The sequence below is a fragment of the Podarcis filfolensis genome (genome assembly GCF_964270895.1).
Source record: "Podarcis filfolensis genome assembly, chromosome: 14".
Lineage (NCBI taxonomy): Eukaryota > Metazoa > Chordata > Lepidosauria > Squamata > Lacertidae > Podarcis > Podarcis filfolensis.
In genome coordinates, this window is record NC_139616.1 from 40,093,606 (window position 1) to 40,115,308 (window position 21,703).

The window sequence follows — 21,703 nt, forward strand, 5'->3', positions numbered from 1 at the left end:
GTTTCAAGCATACTATTTGTTTCCAACAGAGTCAGGTTTTTATAAGGGCAAGAAATTGCAAACCTCTTTCAAACAGGCACAACTAAGCAATCTTTGTTCTCTCTCCTGCAGTTAGCAACCAAATTGCATATTTGCTCCCTCATTGGAACGCAACGATGTCAAGTTGATAGATATGCTTCATTAGTACACAACAGCTTTAAACTGTGACAAAAAACTTCCATACTAAAGCATTCTGAAAATGTTCCCCTGAATACATTTTTTTATTTACAGATGTTCAGGACCTGACTTGAACAGATTAATTAAAACAGATGTTTCATTTTGCATTAATGCTACTCATTTCCAGAAAGAGGAGACAAGAGGACAAAGCTAGAAGAGCTGCAGGAGATCCAGGACTGGATTTCCTGATGTTCCCTTCTCTCCAGTTCTTATAATGCAGCTGGGCAGGGTCCCAGCTTGTAGATCAATCACCAGTTCTCTTTGAATCTTTCCACTGCAATATTTCCTCAGTCTAGATAGCTCCTTCCCCAAAGCTGCTAGGCTAGGGAAGGCATACAGATGCCCAATCACTGATCTCACCTTGTGTGACTCCAATGAATCCTCACAAAGTATGTAATATGATACTGGGTACAGACTTAAGCACTGTGCAAAAACACTGCAGGGTTGTCATGAGAATAAAATGGAGGAGGGGGGATAGCTGTGCTTGAGCTCCTTGGAGCAAAACCAGGATATATTGCAGGTATTTAGTAGCAAACCAGTAGTAATTTAAGAAGTAAAAGCATTTCTTGAACTTTTATATAAAATTTAATTCTTGCATGGTTGTGTGTTTCCTTCACATAAGACACACACAGAAAATTCTACATGCCCTTGGATCTATAAAACGTGAACAAAAGTACCTCCATAATATACTTTCTGCATAATTTTGGGGAGGAAGGCAGAGCATTTGGTGCAGAGATAGGCAAAGAAAACCAGAAGAAGAAAATGCCATACTGAATTGGACCCAAGTCCCTCTAGTTTAGCGTTCTGAGTCTGGCAGCTGTTGTCAACCAGATTGCTCTGGAAAGGTCAGAGGTGGGGAATGAGTGACTGCTGTCCTATTTGTACCTGAAAGTATGGTCATCAGAGGGACAGGCCTTTGCAGATGGGGGTTACCTTTAACTATCAGGGCTAATAGCTATTGAAAGATCCATCCTCTCCCAAGTTTGCTGAATCCTTTCCAAGACTATTTATGTAGTAGCTTAAGTGGTGCGGCACATTGCTTTTCTATTAACATACATAACTGCTGTGCGCTGGGCAGCAATCATAAACCAGATTGTCCTGAAACAAGTCACTTTGCACTTAAATAAGATGACTGCCAGCTGCCTTTCAGCGGCGTTAAAAATTACCAAGTTATTACAAGCATTCAGCATAAATACCAAAAGGGGAAAAAAAGAAAACTTTTATTACTTAGTTCCAAATATTACATGCACTTTCCAAAAGTTAAACTCTTAAAACATTTTCAATAGCTTCTTGTCAGTTTGGAGGCAGCAAAGGATACCAGAGACAAATATTTTGAAAAAAGCATTTACAAAAATACATTGCACAAAGTCCTATCTCACGTCTTTAAAAAATAAGTTAGTGTTATGCAAAATATTCCCCACCCCATCAACTTCCCCCATTTGGATTTATACAGGATAATTCTGATTTATATATTTAACCTACAGTTTATGTAACAGCTGTACAGGTTTTAACAAGCTCTTCTCAATAGGCCATTGGTTCTATTTCTAGCTGAACTTAGGCGAGCAAATGGTCTTCTGGAAATAAATCTCTCTATAAATATTTGAGGACTCTTTGTGCAACATACATTAACTCTCCATTTTGTCGTTCCCAAAAGAACAATTATTATAAACTCTCCAAAAAAGCAAAACGTAAGGTAAGATTTTCACACACCACCACTTTCAGGAATCTTTTTCCTAAGGAAGGTTTCTAATAATAATTCCAATTTAAAAGATATCAAGTTGTTGGGGCATGCAACAAGTTCCATGTGTAACAAGAGCTCTAGGAAAACTTCAATTTCTGTCCTGAAGTTCATAACCATGTTATTGTGTGGGTTGTTTTTTTTTAAACAAACAGTTGTTTTGGGAGAAGTGTTGTCAAAACTTTGCCCCTGAGGTTTCAACAACATTCAATCTTGTGAAGTTTCCTCTGGCTTTCCAGACATTAGCAGCAACCCCAGAATACCCAGTGAGGCTTGGGATATTGAACTGCACAAAAGAGAATGTATGAATAAGCCCCAGGGATGAAACATGGTTGCAGATTTCTGGCATCATCCTTTTAATTCTGGTTCCACTTCCACTTCCTTATTATTTCCCATCTTTCAGCATCTACTCTTGTAAGCCATTCTAATTCAATCCTGTTCAGGCCATTTCTTATTGATGAGACCTCTTCCTCCTTTATTCAGCATATACTTCTGTTGATATTGCGCTGAAACGCTTGGCCAAATTTGTACTTAACACTCATGGAAACCTTCTAATTCATTCAACTGCTATTAGCTACTGTAACCATCAACTTGCTTAAAAGGAAAGTGGTTAAAAAATCAAAATTTAAACCCATTTATGTTTAAAACACCTGTTAATGATGCTTTTTTCTTTTGTTTTTCCAGTTTGGTTACCAGTCTGAATAGACTTCTGGCTCTATTCCTTTCCTATCTGTAACATTAAAACGTAGTATATTCTTACCAAATGTGTCTTTTAGCAAGATGTTCTTAGACAATTCCAGATGAAATCAGAACCTTTCCCTCAAAAACACAACACTGGTGTCAAATCCTGCTGAGAATTTAAAGTATGTGAAGTGGCACCAGGTCTGGGAGGTTGTGGCCAAAAGGCAATGCAGCAACTACTGGTGCCACACAGTCTCCATCCCTTAAAGAGGGCTTGTGCTGGAACCACATGCAAACCCCGTCAAAGTGACTGGAAACTATTTAACTGCAGAACATGGTAGACTGCATCCACGGTCGTTTTTTAAAAATAATATACGTGGGGAAGGTGAGCCCCCACAATGAAAACAGATTCCTAGCTGCCAAAAAAAGAAGTTTTAAAAAGCTTATATTGCAAAGTAATAAAATAGATATTTACTAGCTTGTTAACTGAGTTTTGCAAATGAGAGCGGTTGGCATGCAATATTTTTCTTAGAATGAACACGTTAAAAATATAAAGCTGTCTGGAAGGTACAAGCTGAGCATCCGAGCAAATAACCATTTGGTTTGATATACAATTCTGTTGGCAGTCTTCTATACTTAGCCAAGAACTTGGAACCTGCAGCCCATCACGTATCTTTTAAGAATTCCAGTGTTCCAGGCTTTCCCTTTATATACATATAAACAGAAAAAATATACATCAAGAAGTAGGAAAGGGTACATAGGATTCATTCAGCAGGTCTTCCATGCACTCTAAACCGATAGAGGCAAGTATACTCTGTATGGCCCCAGTTAGAAAAAATTCTTAGCTCCACTATCTGGAATGGTTTTTCAGTTGTCTCCTAAAAAAATAAAGGACGAGGAAGAAGTTAGAGCTTAGCAGATAACTTATTTTAAAAGTAATTTGTCTGTAGAATAAATTATATTGTTATAAATGCTATGAATTCAGTCCAACCCTTGTTAACCACGAAGTCACACCAGTTATTTCTTATTGCAATAAACTGGACTAAAAGGGTGCTTATGGTTGTACCCAAAACCTACTCACAGCAGACTCACTGAAATTTATGGACAGAAGTTAGGGTGGTACCCAGTGCTAGTCCTACATAGAGTAGACCTACTGAAGTGAGTGGATGTGCATAACTTAGGTTTATTAATTTCAGTGGGTCTCTTCTCAGCAGGACCTAGCAACCCTTAGTCATGTTCATTAACTTCAATGGGTTTACTTTGAGCAGGACCAGTATTGGACACAACCATTAGCTTTTCGGTATTTTGTCCTTAAAAGAAAGCGGGATTACAATGTTGTATCTATAACTGTTGTTACAGCTTCCTTTGCATTCAACTTTACATGCACTATTGCAGTCAAAATAGGGGAAAAAATCCATCAAGCCCATGCAAAAAGGCGGGGCCAACAGTTCACAGATCAATTTATGTGATATTAGAGGAGGGGAGAATTTGCAGTTGGGGAATTTGAAATGCAAATTTCCTCCAGTTTGGAAAGCCTTGTGCTACTTTAAGATTTCTGTGAATGAGCAGTAAGTATGCTAGTAAAACTCTCTGTGGGCTTATATGCAACACTGGAGCAAACCAGACTTTCATATTTTATTTGTCACATGCGTGATCTAACTTCTTTGCTTTACAGGAGCAAATCCAAACCTAATACTATTTGCATTCATGTCAATGCCTCCAAGAGTGTAAAAGAAAGAAACCTAAAGGCAGATAGGCTTTGTACTAATGTTGACATACCGTTACTTGAAACATCTGTAATGGCTCTCCATCTTGATCATAAATATATTGCCCAAGAAGTTCGCCCTCTTGTTCATACTCACTTTCAAGACCCTGCCAACACAAAGGTTTAATATTATTCTGAATTGTCACCAGAGAAGGTAACTATAAGATTCAGTTTTAATTTCAACCTCTCTCAGTCCCTATTAAAATACAAGATCGCAATAAAAGCAGTTAGGACACACAACATATCCCACACACACCCTGAATATTATTAGGATATGAAAAATATGAATTTACTACTTGGATTTCTACAAAGACCACCACAAAGTCTCAGGATAATTGCAATGTAAAATACTAGAAATGGCTGAAATGTGGTCTGTATGCAAGAGTAACTTTTATAAACCGTCACATCTTGACTTTCCACTTTAATTTTAACACAAAATATATTAAGTTGAAAGTGCAATCTCCTGTTCTTTTCATTTCTTTGTTTTACTGAAAATTCTTTTATGTTATCTATCTGGGTACACTGAATAGCTAATTAGAACAGTCTGTTCTTACAGCTGCTTATACAGATGTCAAATACAGTTCCCAAGGGAAGAGTTTTGAAGCAGGCACATCCGGGGCAGGTTAGGTGATAAATCAATATACTGAGGTATTCAAAGTCCTTTTCCTTTGATCCCCCTTTTATAACAATTGCAAAATAAATAAATTTGAGGAAAATCACCCTAATCTATTTTGTCAAAGATAAAGCTTACATATACTGAAAAATCCTTTGGAGCACTGGTAATATTGCCTGTTGGTGAAAGTGTTTTTGGTATGTGTTCCAGGGTGAAGGCTGTAGGGTAGATCATCATGGAAAGCCTGACAACCAGATATCCCTGTGATCCTTTGAAAGCCCAGCAGTTTCCAGGATACATGTCAGGCTTAAGGGAAGAAATAAAAAAAAGTTACAGTTCTATTAATAAGTTTAAAAATAACGAGATCTGACATTATAATGTGGACAAAGCATATACTGAGAAATCGCATAATTTCCTTAGATGGTGCATATCTTTTAAGTCATGTAGCTCAGCAGCTCAAAATTATAATAACTAAAGTACAGCAACATAATAACGCCATGTGGCATCATCATAAAAAATATGAAGCAATTATAATCTGAAATAGCTTCCTTTAAGAAACCTTTAAGCAACTTTTGTTGCATAATTCAGTGGTTTTAAAACTCTCTGCACTGTTTTATCTGTTTTGGGAAATCTACCTATTGTAGGGGATTTGAGTGACATGTTTGATGCCTGTTTGGTTTCACCATCACCTTCTCTAAACTTACTGTGCCTCCTAAAATAATTATGAGCTGACCTTAGTTTGGTATGATCTGCCTCTTTGTTTTGTTTTTAAGCTAGAATCCCCACAGTCTACTTGTATATTTTATAGTTACAAAGCAAGAGGTATGACTGATCTGCATTGTCACCCTAAAGGTGCTCTCTTTTTTAAGGACTGGATCAGGCTTTCTAGTCCAGCATTCTTGAAGGGGGGGGGGGAAACACCTCAGGAACCAACAAGCCATGTTCTGCCTTTTATCCAGACCTGTTGCATGCTCAATACCCCTGTACATGAACACTGCACAAGGTGCTTATTGGTGGGCAAGCAGTTTTTCAAGGAAGTTTATTACTGATCTTCTCACTGAACACCCTGAGAAGCCACAGGCTTCCTGTGTGCACAATTTGAAAACTATTGGTGTTTTTTACAATCTAGTGCATAAAAAATTATGAAATAGCTAATAAAAGAAGCTCAGTGTTGGGTCAATGACAACTGTCCCGGCTGTATAAGGGAATACAGTGGTGCCTCGCAAGACGAAAATAATCCGTTCCACGAGTCTCTTCGTCTAGCGGTCTTTTCGTCTTGCGAAGCAACCCTATTAGCAGCTTAGCGCTATTAGCGGTTTAGCGGCTATTAAAGGCTTAGCGGCTTAGCGGCTAAAAGGCTATTAGCGGCTTAGAAAAAGGGGGGGAAAGCGAAAAAAATTGCAAGACTCGCAAGACGTTTTTGTCTTGCGAAGCAAGCCCATAGGGAAATTCGTCTTGCGAAGTGCATCGAAAAACGGAAAACCCTTTCGTCTAGCGGGTTTTTCGTCTAGCGGGTTTTTCGTCTTGCGAGGCACCACTGCACACCCCTACGGAACAGCCCTATACTTCAAGAATGTGCACACATGGGGCATACTAGACATCAGAACTCATGACTGTAACATCGTTTCAGAAAACTGGTCAACATTTAAATGGCTTGGGTTCTGAAGAGTGCACAAATTTAGCTGCAAAGCATCTCAGTGGTAAGGAACTGAGCAACAATCAACAAATAAATGCACCTTCATGGAATTCTTGCCAGAGATTCTGGAATAAAAGCTAACGAGAGATGGAAACTAAGTGACACCAAGGTTAGCTCATCCAATATTGGCACAAAATTCATTCCTATTCCATGAGCACAGAAAGAAGCTGATGCCAGGATGCCAACAAGATGCGAGGAAGCCAAGATACTGCTGTACTAAGCAGAAATGACCTTACCTGTTGACACAGAAACCCTTCTGGACAAAAGCCCTGAGCAACTTGTCCCTTTAAGAGGGAAAATATGTTTCCCAAGTGTTTCAAAAATCACTAGCCTTTTAATTACCTGGATCACTACGCGAGGAGATTGAGAGAAGTACCACAAAGGAATTCCAAAGAGACTAATTAGAGCTGTTTTGGTTTCGTACGTCTCTGAACAGCGAGTACTCAAAATACTGCCACCTGGAAGAAACAAGGAAACTATTCAGGTTTGTTAATATGACAGTGCAGACTTACTCTGCGTGTGCCTCTTCATTCTTTTTAAATACTAAAACCTTGTGCTACTTAATGCAGCCGTTTTCAACCCTTGGCAGCCAACTATGCTTTGGGGGACTACAGACAGGGCAGCCAGCACAAACTCTAGCTGCTGGGCAGCAGTCTGTTTTCTCCTTTATAAAGAAGCACAGCCTCACCTTCCTTGCTGCTCTAATAATCTAGAGTCCGAGGGCTGGTGGTACAGATGGAGCTGGCCCTTCTGCTCTTAGCTGTGGTTGAGCAATTAGGAGCTAGCTTTTCAAACGTGCTCCCCCTTCTTCCACCTCTTCCCCGTTTGGCAGTGAATTATTTACATTCCCACCACCTGAACACTAGGGCAAAAATATCTATGCCAGGCTTATTTTTTAAAAAATAATTCTTAAAAGCAAATTTAATAAATAAAAAGGAAAACGAAGGAAAAAAGCGAAGGAAAAACAAAACCCACTGTTGGCTCACATTTAGGATACAATAATCATCTGTATATCCTTCTTAAATTAACCATATATATTGATATAAGCCACCCAGATGTCCAAACAGGCATCTACACAAGATGGATTTTTATAGGAAATAAGTTCAACTTTAAAAAGAGCAGTGCTAATCTCAACCATGACTCCTACTGACTTGGGTTCCTTTCTAGATAGAAAGAGGTTTTCAGGTTGGAGAATTTTAGATTTCCTGGTGATTGATTTAAAGCACATTTCTAGATTCCCATAACTGCAGAGTCAAGAGTAAATTGTTCTTTCCTCAATGCAACCAGCCGTTAATCTCCCGGGGTGCCCAAGCCATATTTCCCAAGCTGTCTCCACCCACTTCTCTTATGTCTGAGCCTCTTACACACAAACTCTATTAGTCTCTGAGCTAAAGCCTGTTATGGGATGAAGTATTCTATATTTATTTATTTTGGGGATTTATACCCCAGCCTTTTGACAAGTGCCCTGAAGGCAGCTTACAAAACAAATCCATTTAAAATCAAGCAAAACTGGCACTGAAAACTACAAAATGAAACAAAAGAAGTAGCAAGTTATAATTAGTATAATGCTCAAGGAGGGTGTGAAGCTGAGTGAGAAGTGTGGCCTGGGGGAGAGATGGTAGAGGGTAAGGAGGGGTTGTGCCCTGGTGAGAGTCCCAAGGGCCAGAAAGAGAAGCCTGGAATACTGCATTTGGCCCTCCCCAGGCCTAAGGTTCCTCCCTGCTGTTTTAGGTGGTAGTCAAATACACCCAGGGAAAAAGTTAAAGGGTTTGGGGGCCACAACAGGAAAGGCTCCTAGATCCAGCAAAACTTCTGCAGAACTTACAACCTGTAATGAAGATCAGCTCAAAATGTTTAAACTATTTAAATGGTTGCTCAACACCCCTGGTATAAGACAGGCAATATCCCCTCAGAACTTACCTCCAGATTCCAAGGCAAAGTCAACCATGCCAGTCTTGTCTTGTGAAAAGAGCTTCAGTGCGTTATTGACAATAATGCGTGCTTGCTGAAAATATACATAAGAGGAATATGAGAAATTGAGAGTAAGCACTGTATTTCAGCATTCTGACACCCTGATGTTAAGTTGTGCTTTTGTCATAGAATTGGTTTATACAGAATTCTCATATACATACATATATATATATATATATATATATATATATATATATATGTATATGTATATGTATATGTATATGTATATATGTATATATGTATATATGTATATATATATATAGTATCCCAAAAAATGTCTCTCTGAATTAAGAAAAAGTTCATGCAACCAGTGTAAGAATGTAAACAGAGGATGCCTGTTGGTATTCTAAAGAAGTGTCACTACCTGTTCCTAATGCCTACCAACTGTATTCCCAGTGGAGGTGGGACAAAGAGGGCCTTCAAGGCCAATCTTAACTTTAAGGCTTGGGCAAACTAGTCTTTGAAGCAACATATGGGCAAATCTGGTCTTTGATGTGACAAAGCCTCAGGCGATTAACAGTTTTAAAGGTCAATTCCAGAACTATGAATTGAGTTAGTGTTCAATAGTACAAATTGTACTCCTGAGCAGTAACCAATACAGTCAATATGGATGTGCTGTCCTCTTTATGAAACACCATTCAGAATGAATAGGGCTGGTTTTCCTTTTTATGGCTGGAATTTTATTGATGTTTCTCTGGCTGCATTTTTAATTTTTAAGCAGTCCAATCTGACAATTTGATTTTTAAATTATGTTTGTGTTTGTTACATTACCTTGATTACATTATTTAATTTTGTTGCATATCTACCTTGAGTGCCGCTCTTATTGGCAGAAAATGTGGTATGTAAATTTCAAATAAATGTTTCATCAAGATTTATTTTATATGCCTATTATTATTTCCAGCTTTATAACCCAGCAAGCCCTCAAGACATCACCTTCTCAGAATTGCACATAGACACTAGCCTAGGAATTTGTGTTGGGTAATAATTATCTGCAAATGACTAGATAAGGAAAGCTTTAAAGAAGAAGAAAGACGAGAAAGACCAACTTCTGCAAAGACCAGAGGTGATTAACATGGGCAGAGGTCTACAAAACTAGGACTGGTATTGGTAGCAAAGCATTTGTTTCTACAAGCCGGCTGCAAAGTTATTCCCAGCACGAAATCACAGTCAGTGGCTTGGATCCCATGTTATTGGAAGTGGATCTTTGCTCATAGGGTACTTCTAGTGGATGAAAGTTGGGAGCAACGGCATAGGGAGAGAAAGGCGATTTTGTTGAAACTTCCTTTCTCCTGCAGTGCCCTGAAGATCTGCTCATGAATGTTGCAGGATCCTTCAGAACAGAATGAGGTGTGGCACAGAGAGAAAGAGGAATCACTGAAAAATTGCCTCCTTCACTTCTGCCAGTGTGAGCTTCCACAAGTTCATACACCCTTCCATTCATGGAAGAGTAACTCTGGACCCAAGGTATCATCATCTAATGACACTGATGAAATTATAATTTCAAATACTGGAGCAAGACTAACATTTCGTTCTGACTCAGTGAGGAACAAAGAACTCACATTAAAGTCAATTCACAAACTGTACAGTGGTGCCCCGCAAGACGAATGCCTCGCAAGACGGAAAACCCGCTAGACGAAAGAAGCTAATAGCGCTAATCCGCTAAGCCGCTAATGGGCTTGCTTCGCAAGTCGAAAAAACCGCAAGACGAAGAGACTCGCGGAACGGATTCTTTTCGTCTTGCGAGGCACCACTGTACGTAACACCACATAACTATTTTACACGAGCACTGGTTCCTCGCCAAAATGTTGGAGGGGATGCCAAACCCTTGAGATGTGCTTTCATTTATGGTGGGATTGCCCAAAGGTTAAATGCTTTGGGGATGCAGTACTCTATGAAACTGGAACTACCATAAAATGCCAGGATACACCTTCTCCACATCTGGCACTCCTTAAAGACACTACAATGTACAGCGAGCAATTAGCTGGACACTTTCTTATTGCAGCATGATTCAGAATTTTGCAATTGTGAACAGACTTGGCAGGAGTTAATCTGAATTATTCGTATGGAAAGGTATGGGACACTGCATTATTTAAAAAGCTGACATTCAAAATAAGAGTCCTTAGAGGCCAAAGTAAAAAAGATAACATTACAAAATCATAGCACACTAAATTAAATTTATGTTAATAGGCATAAACATGGACTGTCTCCATCTCCATCTTTTTATCATTTATCTAAAATATTTGCTCACATCTTTCTCCTGAAAAACATTTGTAGTTAAAGATGAATTGCACTTACTGTCTTAAAAATGAAATGCACAGAAACTTAAGCATACGTTTAATGAAGCTGTTTCACAAAAGTGCAATCTAGAGTTTTAGTGGAAATGTACAATATTTTTCGTCTTACTTACCGCTTCTGTGATGCCTGAAATCCCAGCCTCATTCACAACGCTCGTTACTACCTCTGAAGTTGACTTTGTATTTGCGACAGACATGTGGAGAGTTATGTTCTTGAGGATCTGCAACTCCAGATCTTGTAACAAATTTTGCAAGTCATTCTTGCTCACAAATTTGGACGTTAGCCACTGAAGCAGTGATTCTGGCAAGTCTCCTTGTTGGTTGCCAAAAAGCATGATCTTGACTGATTCTTTAACTTGGGCATCTACCTAGAAACATATCATATGGAAAGTTATATCACTGGCTTTGGATCACTTTCCAAATAGAATAGTGGTTCTCTTAACACACATACTTATTTTAGTTTCCTGCTATTCCCAACAATCAGACTGCTGTAACATAAAAGTTGACGTGCTTCAACATTATGTTTTAATACACTAAGTTAGGCAACAAACCATATTCCCTCTGTCATAGTCATTCATGTTAACTATTCAAAGGAAACAAGTCAGAAATTCCACTGGGTTTCTGTAAACCCCTTCTGTGGGCCTAATCTGCTCTTTGGATCCCAGCTCTACAGCCTTTAATCCATTTACCATGATCTTCAAATGGAATGACAGGGATAGCCAAAAGAAAATTCTAAAGAACTATAAGCTAGTGCCTCCCCACAGAAATTGAGTAGGCCAGCCTCCTGCTTGTAGACAGTCCTGTAAAGTCCTGAAACCAATTGCATCTTATGGTATTGTATTTTGAGTAAGCTAAACAGACACAACCATATGCTTCTCAGCAAATCAATCTTTGCTCCAGGAATCTTGCCTTGGACACAAAATGCTTTGTCAGAACTGGGTGCACAAATACAACATATTAAACTTCATTCAGGGAAGTCTCCTTTTGAACTTACCTTTTCATGAAGGGTATCCATTCTGTTACAGCAAGTTTTCAAACCCTGTGAACTTAGCAGTTCTGATTTCATGTGACCTAACTCAAGTTCCAGGTGTTTAATCTTGGATAACAGGTGCTTGTTTTGTTCATCAGTGTCACTGACAGCACAGAAAGATAATAAAAGACAAAGTTCAAATATCAGAACTATTAGTAACAGATCTAGTAACAGTCAACAAAACATTACGCTGAAGTAAAACAAAATGAGCAAGTTTTTGGCAGAGGGATGTGTTCTCCATGCATGCAAGAACATATTTGATGTGATAAACATGTTCCCTCTACTCCACTATGAACAAGATAAAAAAGCAGCAATGGAGATGAAGGTATGAACCATTCACACTTTGCTTATTATTCATTTGGGGAAATGTTCAAAGCCACCCAAAGTTCATACGATTCTTTGGAAATTTCTATACAATTCACAGCATTTTGTTGAATTTGCTACTATACGTAGACATGAAACAGACATTAAATTCCAGTTGTTTTATAAAGTAGCATGGTGGGGTGAAAATGCTGAATTCCCTTATAGTTTCAGCACAAAGCAGCAGTAAGCTAATCAGCAAACAAACTGAATTTTGAAACTTTAAAACCAATTTTCTGGGCATATGGTTTAAGCCAATGTAAAACAAGTATAGAATTAAAATAAGTCACCAGAAAGAAAATAAATTCTGAGTTGGTGGAATGACAGAATGATATTCCAGACTTATAGCAAGTTTTAGAATGTAATTTCAAGATGCAGTATAGTGACAACAAAGGCCAAACATTCAGTAGCTAAAACCACCCCCCTTATAGAGCCACCCACCCATTTTTAATTCAGAGCTGTTAAAAGGAGAACAGTTATCATCTGATTACAGGCTAGTTTTAACTGCTTAGTGGCAAGGAGCTAGCTGCAGCCATACCTCATTCTTTGTGCTTTGGTTAGCTCAAGTTCCTTTTGAAGGCCCTGAAAAATAACAAAATGATTAAATTCACATGGAACCTCCTTATTCTGAACTACAGAAGAGATGCTGTGAAGAAAAGATTCCCAGACAACAGAAACTTGGACTTGGAAAAAGTAGAGGATGAGGAACCAATTTGCATACTTTTCTAAACTTCATTCAAAATTTCTGATAGCAATTTTGACATATTCGTGCCATGGTGGAATGGGGGTGGGTGAGAGAAAGTGGAAGAGGCACTGGGCTCCAATTGGGACGCATGTGACTTGGGGAAGAAAATTGCTCTTAAACCACTCGGTGGTGGTAGTTATTGTAATCCAGCTCTTATCCATTAACTCAACATATGGCTATGGGGGAAGGGAGTGCATCACAAGAAAGGAAGGCACAATCCTTCTTCCAGAGAAGAAGCAGAAACATTACCTGACATATGGAGATCCACATAACACTCTGGATCCCAAGACTGCAACTTGAGGTTACTAATCGTATTTTCACTAGGGCCTCTTTGCAAGTGAAAAATCCTTTCCTCTTTCTGTCTGATGTTTATCCAGAATAAATCTTGTTTGGTCAAACCAACTGTCTTCCATTATCCCAGCACATACCTTATTTTTTAATGCTTTTGAGAAATGGTATGAGTGCTAACTGCAATTTTTTTAAAAAAAATGTTTCTTAATGCTGGAAAAATAGATCTGCCTTCCAAATTTGAATATTCTGGTTCTCACAACAAATTATACATTTGACACACTTTTGGCTTTATGAGCAACTTGTGGTATTTATCCTCACAACCATCCTGAGAAGCTAGTTTGATTGACAGATTACAAAGTGCCAAGGGGTACCCCCAGTGAGATTTTTAGACAACTGGAACCTAGACTTCCCACATCCAAGCCCAGCATAATAGCCATTAAACTACCACTTTGTGCCCAAAAACATCTCTTCCCATCTAGGCAAGCAAGAGGCATTACCAAAGTTCAAGAATACATTCTGGCCAGATGACGAATTGGAGGAGGGTTTGCAACAGCATTAGTTCTGGGAGATAATATCCAAAAATAGAGAGGCCTGGACAGTCACATTTGGCTCCCTGACCTGAGGTTCCACACTCATTGAGGTGACAGATTTATTTTTTTCTTCTTCCTCTTCCCTAAGCAACCTGTGGATTTCACTGGGACTTACCGGTACTTCCAATCAAGTATTCTTAAAATTACAGTCTTTGCTACTGAAAGAAACTCTTAAAGCAAGTCTATCATTCTTTTCATTACCTCTGATTTTTCTGAGAGTTTTGCAAGGAGATCTTCTAAAGCTACAATGCGCCATTCATGTTCTTGGTGCAAGGTCAGAAAGTCACGCTTTAAAGATAAAAGAGAATAGTAACTTTTGAAGCTTATTGCTCACAAGATCCCTCCCATATTTAAATATTGTATGGATTTTAACCACACAACCCAAAATAATATCTGTTTATCCTGAAGCCATATTTAAGTACAATGACCATATGAGAGCTATTTAATGCAGTTTGAAAAGGTAAAGAAGTAAAATGGTATCATTTTAAAATCCATTCATGAAAAGCATATTTTCTTCCTTTAAGACACAGTTATTCAACTCTTAAGCTAATCATAGGAACGTGTGTTAAATGTACTGCATGTTGGGCTTTATATCAAATAATGAATTTTTAATGTTACCATCTTCAGGTTAAGCATATGAATTTGGCTGAATGGAATTATAATGAAATGCTTCCAGTGAGAATGACTATAATGAAATTTGCTAAACTATTATCATGTGCAAGCTGAAAACACTTGTATCCCACCCACACAAGCTCTCATTTCCCATGTCAGTTCTAAACAGCCTCCTACAACAGAAGTATTATTGAGTATTTGAATGACAAGTCTGTAATGATCACATTAAAACTCCCAAGTTTTAAGAAACAGTTCCAAACAAATTACCGCTGGGTGTAGTGTTTCATCAGGTTTCATTTCTTTAATATGCTGGCCCACCACGTTTTTAATGAGTGTCAGCATTTCACTTTTGTCATTCATCTGGGTAACTTGATCTTGAAGGCTTTGCAGAAGAAGTAGCACTTTACTATATTCTTCATCCCGATGATGCCATCTCTTAGACATAAAGGCCATTTTCTTTTCCAGCTCTATCACACGATCTGCATCAAATACCTTCATAGTTTCCTATAATTTTTAAGGGTATTTATTCATTTATACTCCAGCTCTGTTCAAAAACATTCATAGAGGTTTACAGTAACAAAATAGCTCACAACTGCAATAAATTACAGTTGTAAAACAAAACAAAAACCCTTAAAACAAGTTAGAGCAGCAGACGAAAATAGCAGCTGCAGTTAATCCTGAATAATAACACCATTCAGAAAAGCTCCAATGAAATAAAATTGTCTCCACTGTTTTGCCTAAAAGCAGGCAGTGATAAGAATGGCATACCTTTCTTGGGAGTTTATTTCAGATTTTGGGATTAATTCTCATTATCCCCAAAGCAATGAATGATAAAATAAAATTTAAGAGACGGATTTAAAGGATACACTGCACATGGAAAGGAGATGGGGAGGAATCCAAAGGTCATCCATTGGGGAAGGGGTTTTTTTAAAAAACAAAACTTTGCACTATGCATATTGATGAGCTATCTATCAAGCCAACACAACTTGTGAAGCATCAAGCCAGCCTCATGCTCTGGAGTTTCAAAAAGAGAGAGCCTGTCAGACGCTTAGAAAGTCAAGACAGGCAGCAACAATAGTTGCTGGTAGGCTGCTGTACATGGGTGGCATATGTCATGTTTGGCATAGCGGACTAAGGCCTGCACAACAGGAACAAAATAATTTGGCCAGCTCTTGGTTGTATCACTCCCAACCCTTCACAATATTGGTAGGTATTCATTTGCAGATGGATAGACCAAAGGCCATCATCTAATAGGAAAGTGAGTAACATCCAGAGCCCCTTAGCCTTCACATGCGAAACAAAAAGCCTTAAGACACATATTTTTAAAGAGCACTTACATCAGGGTATGGAAGAGCATAAGAGTCATCAGGCTGAGGCTCAATGATATTTGCAGAATCTTCCCAGCTGTGTATTCTGTGTATGCCCGTCCAATTCAAAGCTGGCAATAACGAAAGGAAACCTTCGGTACCCCAGTGCCATAATCCTAAAAGAAAGAAGGCAAAAGGGGTAAAGATAAATATCTTGCTAATAGGAAATCCTCAGATTTTTTTCTAAAGTAAGTTCGACAAAATAAACCAACTTTAATTCGGCATTAATCATTAAATTAATAACTTTGACCACAGTCTATATCAGGAGTCAGCAAACATTTTCAGCAGGGGGCTGGTCCACTGTCCCTCAGACCTTGTGGGGGGCCAGACTATTTTTTTTTGGGGGGGTGACCGAATTCCTATGCCCCACAAATAACCCAGAGATGTATTTTAAATAAAAGGACACATTCTACTCATGTAAAAACACGCTGATTCCCGGACTGTCTGCAGGCTGGATTTAGAAGGCGATTGGGCCAATCCGGCCCCTGGGCCTTAGTTTGCATACCCATGGTCTACATCCTACATCTGTGTAGCTGGGCACACTCTTAACCTTCCAGTTGTGGTGGGAGCGGACCACACCTACATGGATTGGATGTTGGGCTCTGCAATGAATTATTCATCATAATTGTGGCTCACCAGGTACCAGGCATGTGTACACACACACACACACTTCCAGACCTAGACAAGCAGAGAAAAAGACTGCTCAAGCTTCTAGATAAGTGTTTCCCAAACTTGGGCCTCCAGTTGTTTTTGGACTTCAATTCCCATCACCTCTGACCACTGGTCCTACTAGCTAGGGATGATGGTTGTAGTCCAAAAACAGCTTGAGATCCAAGTTTGGGAAATTATTCTAGATCTGGGATGTCCAACCAGTTGATCGCGATCGACCGGTTGATCGTGGGGCATTCCTGGTCAATCGCATGATTCTGATTGAGCGACCCCCCCAAAAAAACCCTCAACAACTTTGGTGAAGGCTCCCCCCAAAAAGCTCAACAACTTTGGTCAATCCAATGGGTAGATCACTGCCAGTGTTTTTATAGTGGGAGTAGATCGCAGTCTCTTGCAAGTTGGACATCCCTGTTCTAGATGAACCACTGTTGTGTGGCTGGTTGGCTGCATTCAGTCTGAGTGGGCCACACATGTAGGCTGAATACACACAACCCTATAAATAGGTAACCTAGATTAGTAAGATTTCAGGCTCATTCTACTGATACATTTCCGCCTACCTAGCAACAGCAATAGCGGGAGGAGAAACAACAGCAGTCTGAATATCTTTGGAAGGCATCTGGAAAATAGATAAAGGAATTTCACTGTAATTAGCTCACGGCCATTGGTTGCCTGAACATGTAACATATAACTGAAAATTTCAATTCCATTACTTAAGCTCTTTATGACCGTGATCTGTAACAATGCCAACAACATTATGAAGATAGTTTTGTAACCCATTCAGAGAGAAAACAGCAGCACATATTAGACTACAGACCACAATCTAGAACAGTTTAGACTTGCCCATAGGCTTAAAAGGTGCCTAGGAGGACTTTTCTCTCTTGAACAGTGACTTGGTGTGATGTACTGCAAACTGCATCTGGAACGCACTGATGTTCTCAATAAAAGCTTGTGTTCCAGTCCTGATGGTCACAGAAAATAAATTGCATGGATTTTAGGATTGTGGCCATTATCTCTCCTCTGTGTTATAAAGTCAATTTTAAAAATAAATTTAGAGGAGTGATGTGGGATGGAATTTTTTCCACTGCTATATTCATCCATTGAAAAGTTTCCATTTGTGGAATACATTACTATATACATTTTTTAAAAATAATATAATGAATTAATACAAGTCAAATTGAGCAACTGGAATGGGGACAGGAAGTTCTTAGAGCATGGCCAAGTTAATTTAACCAGTTTCAGTGCTAACATTTTCTTTCTTTAAAAAGATTTGCCATGCTTAAAATACAGTGGTACCTTGGGTTAAGTACTTAATTCGTCCCGGAGGTCCGTTCTTAACCTGAAACTGTTCTTAACCTGAAGCACCACTTTAGCTAATGGGGCCTCCCACTGCCGCCAAGCCACCGGAGCACGATTTCTGTTCTCATCCTGAAGCAAAGTTCTTAACCCGAGGTACTATTTCTGGGTTAGCAGAGTCTGTAACCTGAAGCGTATGTAACCTGAAGCGTATGTAACCCGAGGTACCACTGTACTTACAAGTATTCCAACGAACTGAAGTTTCCAAACAAAGTATTTGTTTGATTTGAATTTGTTTTTATGTACATTAACTATGCTTTATTTTATTTTATTCATTTAAAAGGAAGATATTTTAATTCAAATACTTTTTTGGGGGGGAGACTTCTGAGATATTTATACAGCAAGGGAAATTAACATGGCATACTTTTTTTAGTTTTGGTTACTAAAATAAAATAATAAATCTCTCTCTCTCTCTCTCTATCCTAAATTGGATCCCAATCTGCTCAGGGTAGCATTATTCTTTCAGAGAAAATCTACCACTTTGTCTTGAGAACCCCAGTATTGAAACCAGGAGGCAACTTCTTAGCCTAGCTTGCAGAATTTAATAACCACCAAACAAGCTCAGTAAACTGAGTGCTTTCCAATGCACATGGTTCATCACAACAAGAACAAGTAGCAGCAAGCTTCAGCCTGTGTTCACCCTGGCACCCACAGCACAGCTGTGAAGACTGGACACTTTCATTTCCATTTTCAGCAAACATCAGTATAGCAATACATCTGTAACCTAATCGGTGGTTAACTTTAACTATGGCTTGTTGAAACATGTCATTTTTATAATCAATGGATTGATGCTGGCTTATTTCAACCAACAGTAATAGGATTAAATATTAAAATTAATCACTGTTTGTCCTTGACAAACAGTGGTTGCTTTAAAACGAAAATGAAAGTTTCCAATCTGCTTGCAACCACACCATGGAGTTGGGGAAGAACATTTGTGTCCAAGACTCCCTGCGCTTTGTAATAATCCAGTGGTTTGTCATAATGTATGAACCAGCTGAAAAATGAGACTGTATCATCTTTAAGCCAATTGTTTCCTGTTATAAAATTGTGGTGAAGAAAACTGATCTACAATCATGGCTCTTCTAAACACATGGTGATCAAATTCTGTTAAGAAATGCTTACAAACCTTGTAAGAAGGAACACATTCAGCAAAGAAATCAGAGTAACAAGTTGATACCATCCAGTCCCAAGCCACCAGAACACTCCTGCAGCTGCCTTCCCTAGATGAGAACAGACAATGCTGGCTGAATTGGGAATGTAAGATAATCACCAAAGACAATAGTTTTCAAACGTTTGGGTCTTCAGGGAAACTTTTCCAAATCAACATGTCTGCTGGGAATCCCTGTAAGTGGATGAGGATCCTGGGACATATTCTAAGCCACACCCTCCGTTCACACAGACACTGGCTAGGGCTGCAGAGCTCAGCCACTATCATCCATGAACCAAGATGGACCCAAGGAGACAGCCAACATGCCCCTGTAGCTTCACACTCCAGGGGATGTTCTGTAAAGTTGGGCAAGTAGCCTCTAGGGAAAGTTTGTCCACCATTACACATCTTTTCATTGAGGAGATCTAAGCTTCCCTGGAACACAGTTTGAAAACCACTGGCTTAGGAGGAGACCAAGTGGAAGCAACAGGTGAGTGCTGTAGAAGAATATTATAGGACATGCAGATTTTGGGTGTAAATGAGTATTGGCAAATGACCACACACATGCAACATTAAAATCGGTCCATAACACATCATATTACAATCTATATTCATAACCTGAAATGTCACACACGCATGCACAAAGTCATGCAGCAGAGAGTAATGCAGTAGCCACTTAAGTCTGACAATTTACAAAAGAAAAGTGCATGCTGAAGCTGCATTCGTAATATGTACTTAGTGTGTCAATGAAACCCCTTGGGGAATGAGATGAAGTAAGATGCCCAAGGTTACATGGAATAGCAAGGAGTCAGTTTCTCTATTTCTGAGAGCAGCCCTCTGTTTTCACAACTAGCTAATTCTGCCTCGCAATACTGGAAGCAGGCACACCGTATAAGGTATATGCTGGGTTATTAATAAGCTGTGTACACAACCACGCTACAAATGTTAGCATTAAGCAAACAATGATGGAAAAACCAAAAGGATGGTTGAAACAAGTTCATTTCCTACATGAAAAGCACTTCAACGTAGGCAACAATGTGAAAACTAGCCAGTCTACACAGTGGCGGAGGAGGGGTGTGTGGGCCGCTTGGGTGTGTGACAAAATGACAAAAATATGAGGGTGGTTTTTTTAAAAAACCACAACCCTGGGCTCACGAAACTTTTTAGTTCGGTCAACAAACATAATGAAATGCAAGTGGCACTAGGTGCCACACTGTGGGGGCCGGCAGTTACTGAGGGGCCTGCAGCGTGCACCAGCCACACATCTCTCCTGGGAGTGAAGTGGTGGCTTGGGTGCCTGCAGGTTCCGCGCTGCCTGAAACGACAGCGTGGGGCTTGCACCCGCCCACTGCCTCTCCCTCAGCCACCCTACAGCTGAGGGGAAGGCAGCAGAGAGGCTCCATGCAGCACGCCCAGCTCCCATAGGCGGCTCGCCCTGCCCCCGGCTGCAGGACGTGTGGGCCGCCCCCGGCACCCGAGCAGCTAGCTATGCCACTGAGTCTACACACAAGTTTCATCTTCTTTTCCAAATAGAAATGCTGGACATTCAGGAACTAAGAAGGCGGAGCTGTATAGGACGATGGAGAACACTTGTGACCTTTTGTTCATAGTAGGGCTAGTGCCTGCAGGAAATAGAAAGTGATTGGTTCCTCCTGATCTCCGGACTGTTTAGGTAGGTAGTTCTATACAGAGACTTCAGCCTATTGATTTGAAAGCCTTCTTTCCAGAGCCCATGCCTCATCAGGTATACTGATGGTGCAAACACGCCCCATGGCACTTACAGGAAGTGCTTTTTGTGTAGGAAATGTTTCTGTGTAGCATTTGAAGCTGCCATAAGGATCACAAATCCAGGTTAAATCAGCTGATCACATCTACTATAAGATGCCAGTATGCATTAAAAGGCAGAATACTCATGCAAAAGCATAAACATACACACACAAAATCAATAGTAACCTGGAGACACAACAGCTAGCCAAAGGAGTGACATAATCTTCCTGGACACAAACCATCCTGCTGTTCCCATTCTTTGTAACATATGTAGCAAGAAGTAACCTAATATAACACAGATGAATATGAACACAGAAAATGGGGAGCATCTTCAATTAAAAACACTACCATTTTGAAACACTCTGGGATTGTTTTGTTTTTCATCCACATACAAACTATTTTATTAGCATTACAGCAGAGAAAAACTGGAACTAACATTATAAAGAAACATTGGATTTGATAATTCAACAGGCTCTGTTTTCCATGGGTTTACTACCATGTTATTTTTAATAAACAAGAATGGTTTTGAGAGAGAATACTATGTACTTCACTGAAAGAGTCATACTGCTAAGCATTTGTTATTAAAATAAAAAGACTGTATTTATTAGGTGCAGATCTATTTTAGCTAGAAGATTTTGGGGGGACGACGACCAAAAACTCTCTTCTTTAAGATTATTGTTCCTCATCTGTAACATTCCATTTTAGCACAATAGCACAAGCTATTGTATTCTGCCTTCCTAACAGTTCTGCAACATATGTAGAATGAGGATTATCTGCTCCAACCTTCCTTCATGACAG

The 21,703-nt window shown here is 39.4% G+C and overlaps 1 protein-coding gene across 50 annotated transcripts in view; it reads right to left on the minus strand.

Annotated features, from left to right (window-relative positions):
- Positions 1-1,420: 1,420 nt before the first annotated feature.
- The window catches only part of SUN1 (Sad1 and UNC84 domain containing 1), a 51,563-nt gene continuing 31,280 nt past the window's right edge, over positions 1,421-21,703 (minus strand). For 33 of the 50 annotated variants that reach the window (XM_083584999.1, XM_083585010.1, XM_083584997.1 and 30 more), the window contains 14 exons: positions 21,092-21,190; positions 19,118-19,211; positions 17,196-17,254; positions 15,940-16,085; positions 14,870-15,106; positions 14,192-14,278; positions 12,903-12,946; positions 11,969-12,107; positions 11,088-11,342; positions 8,630-8,714; positions 7,052-7,167; positions 5,152-5,319; positions 4,415-4,507; positions 1,421-3,513 (listed from right to left, as the gene is read on the minus strand). In XM_083584999.1, the coding sequence (XP_083441125.1) occupies positions 3,400-3,513; positions 4,415-4,507; positions 5,152-5,319; positions 7,052-7,167; positions 8,630-8,714; positions 11,088-11,342; positions 11,969-12,107; positions 12,903-12,946; positions 14,192-14,278; positions 14,870-15,106; positions 15,940-16,085; positions 17,196-17,254; positions 19,118-19,211; positions 21,092-21,190 (1,736 nt within the window). In that variant the 3' untranslated portion in view covers positions 1,421-3,399. The remainder of the gene's footprint in view (positions 3,514-4,414; positions 4,508-5,151; positions 5,320-7,051; positions 7,168-8,629; positions 8,715-11,087; positions 11,343-11,968; positions 12,108-12,902; positions 12,947-14,191; positions 14,279-14,869; positions 15,107-15,939; positions 16,086-17,195; positions 17,255-19,117; positions 19,212-21,091; positions 21,191-21,703) is intronic. The other 17 variants (XM_083585028.1, XM_083585021.1, XM_083585024.1 and 14 more) reach the window with 1 other exon arrangement.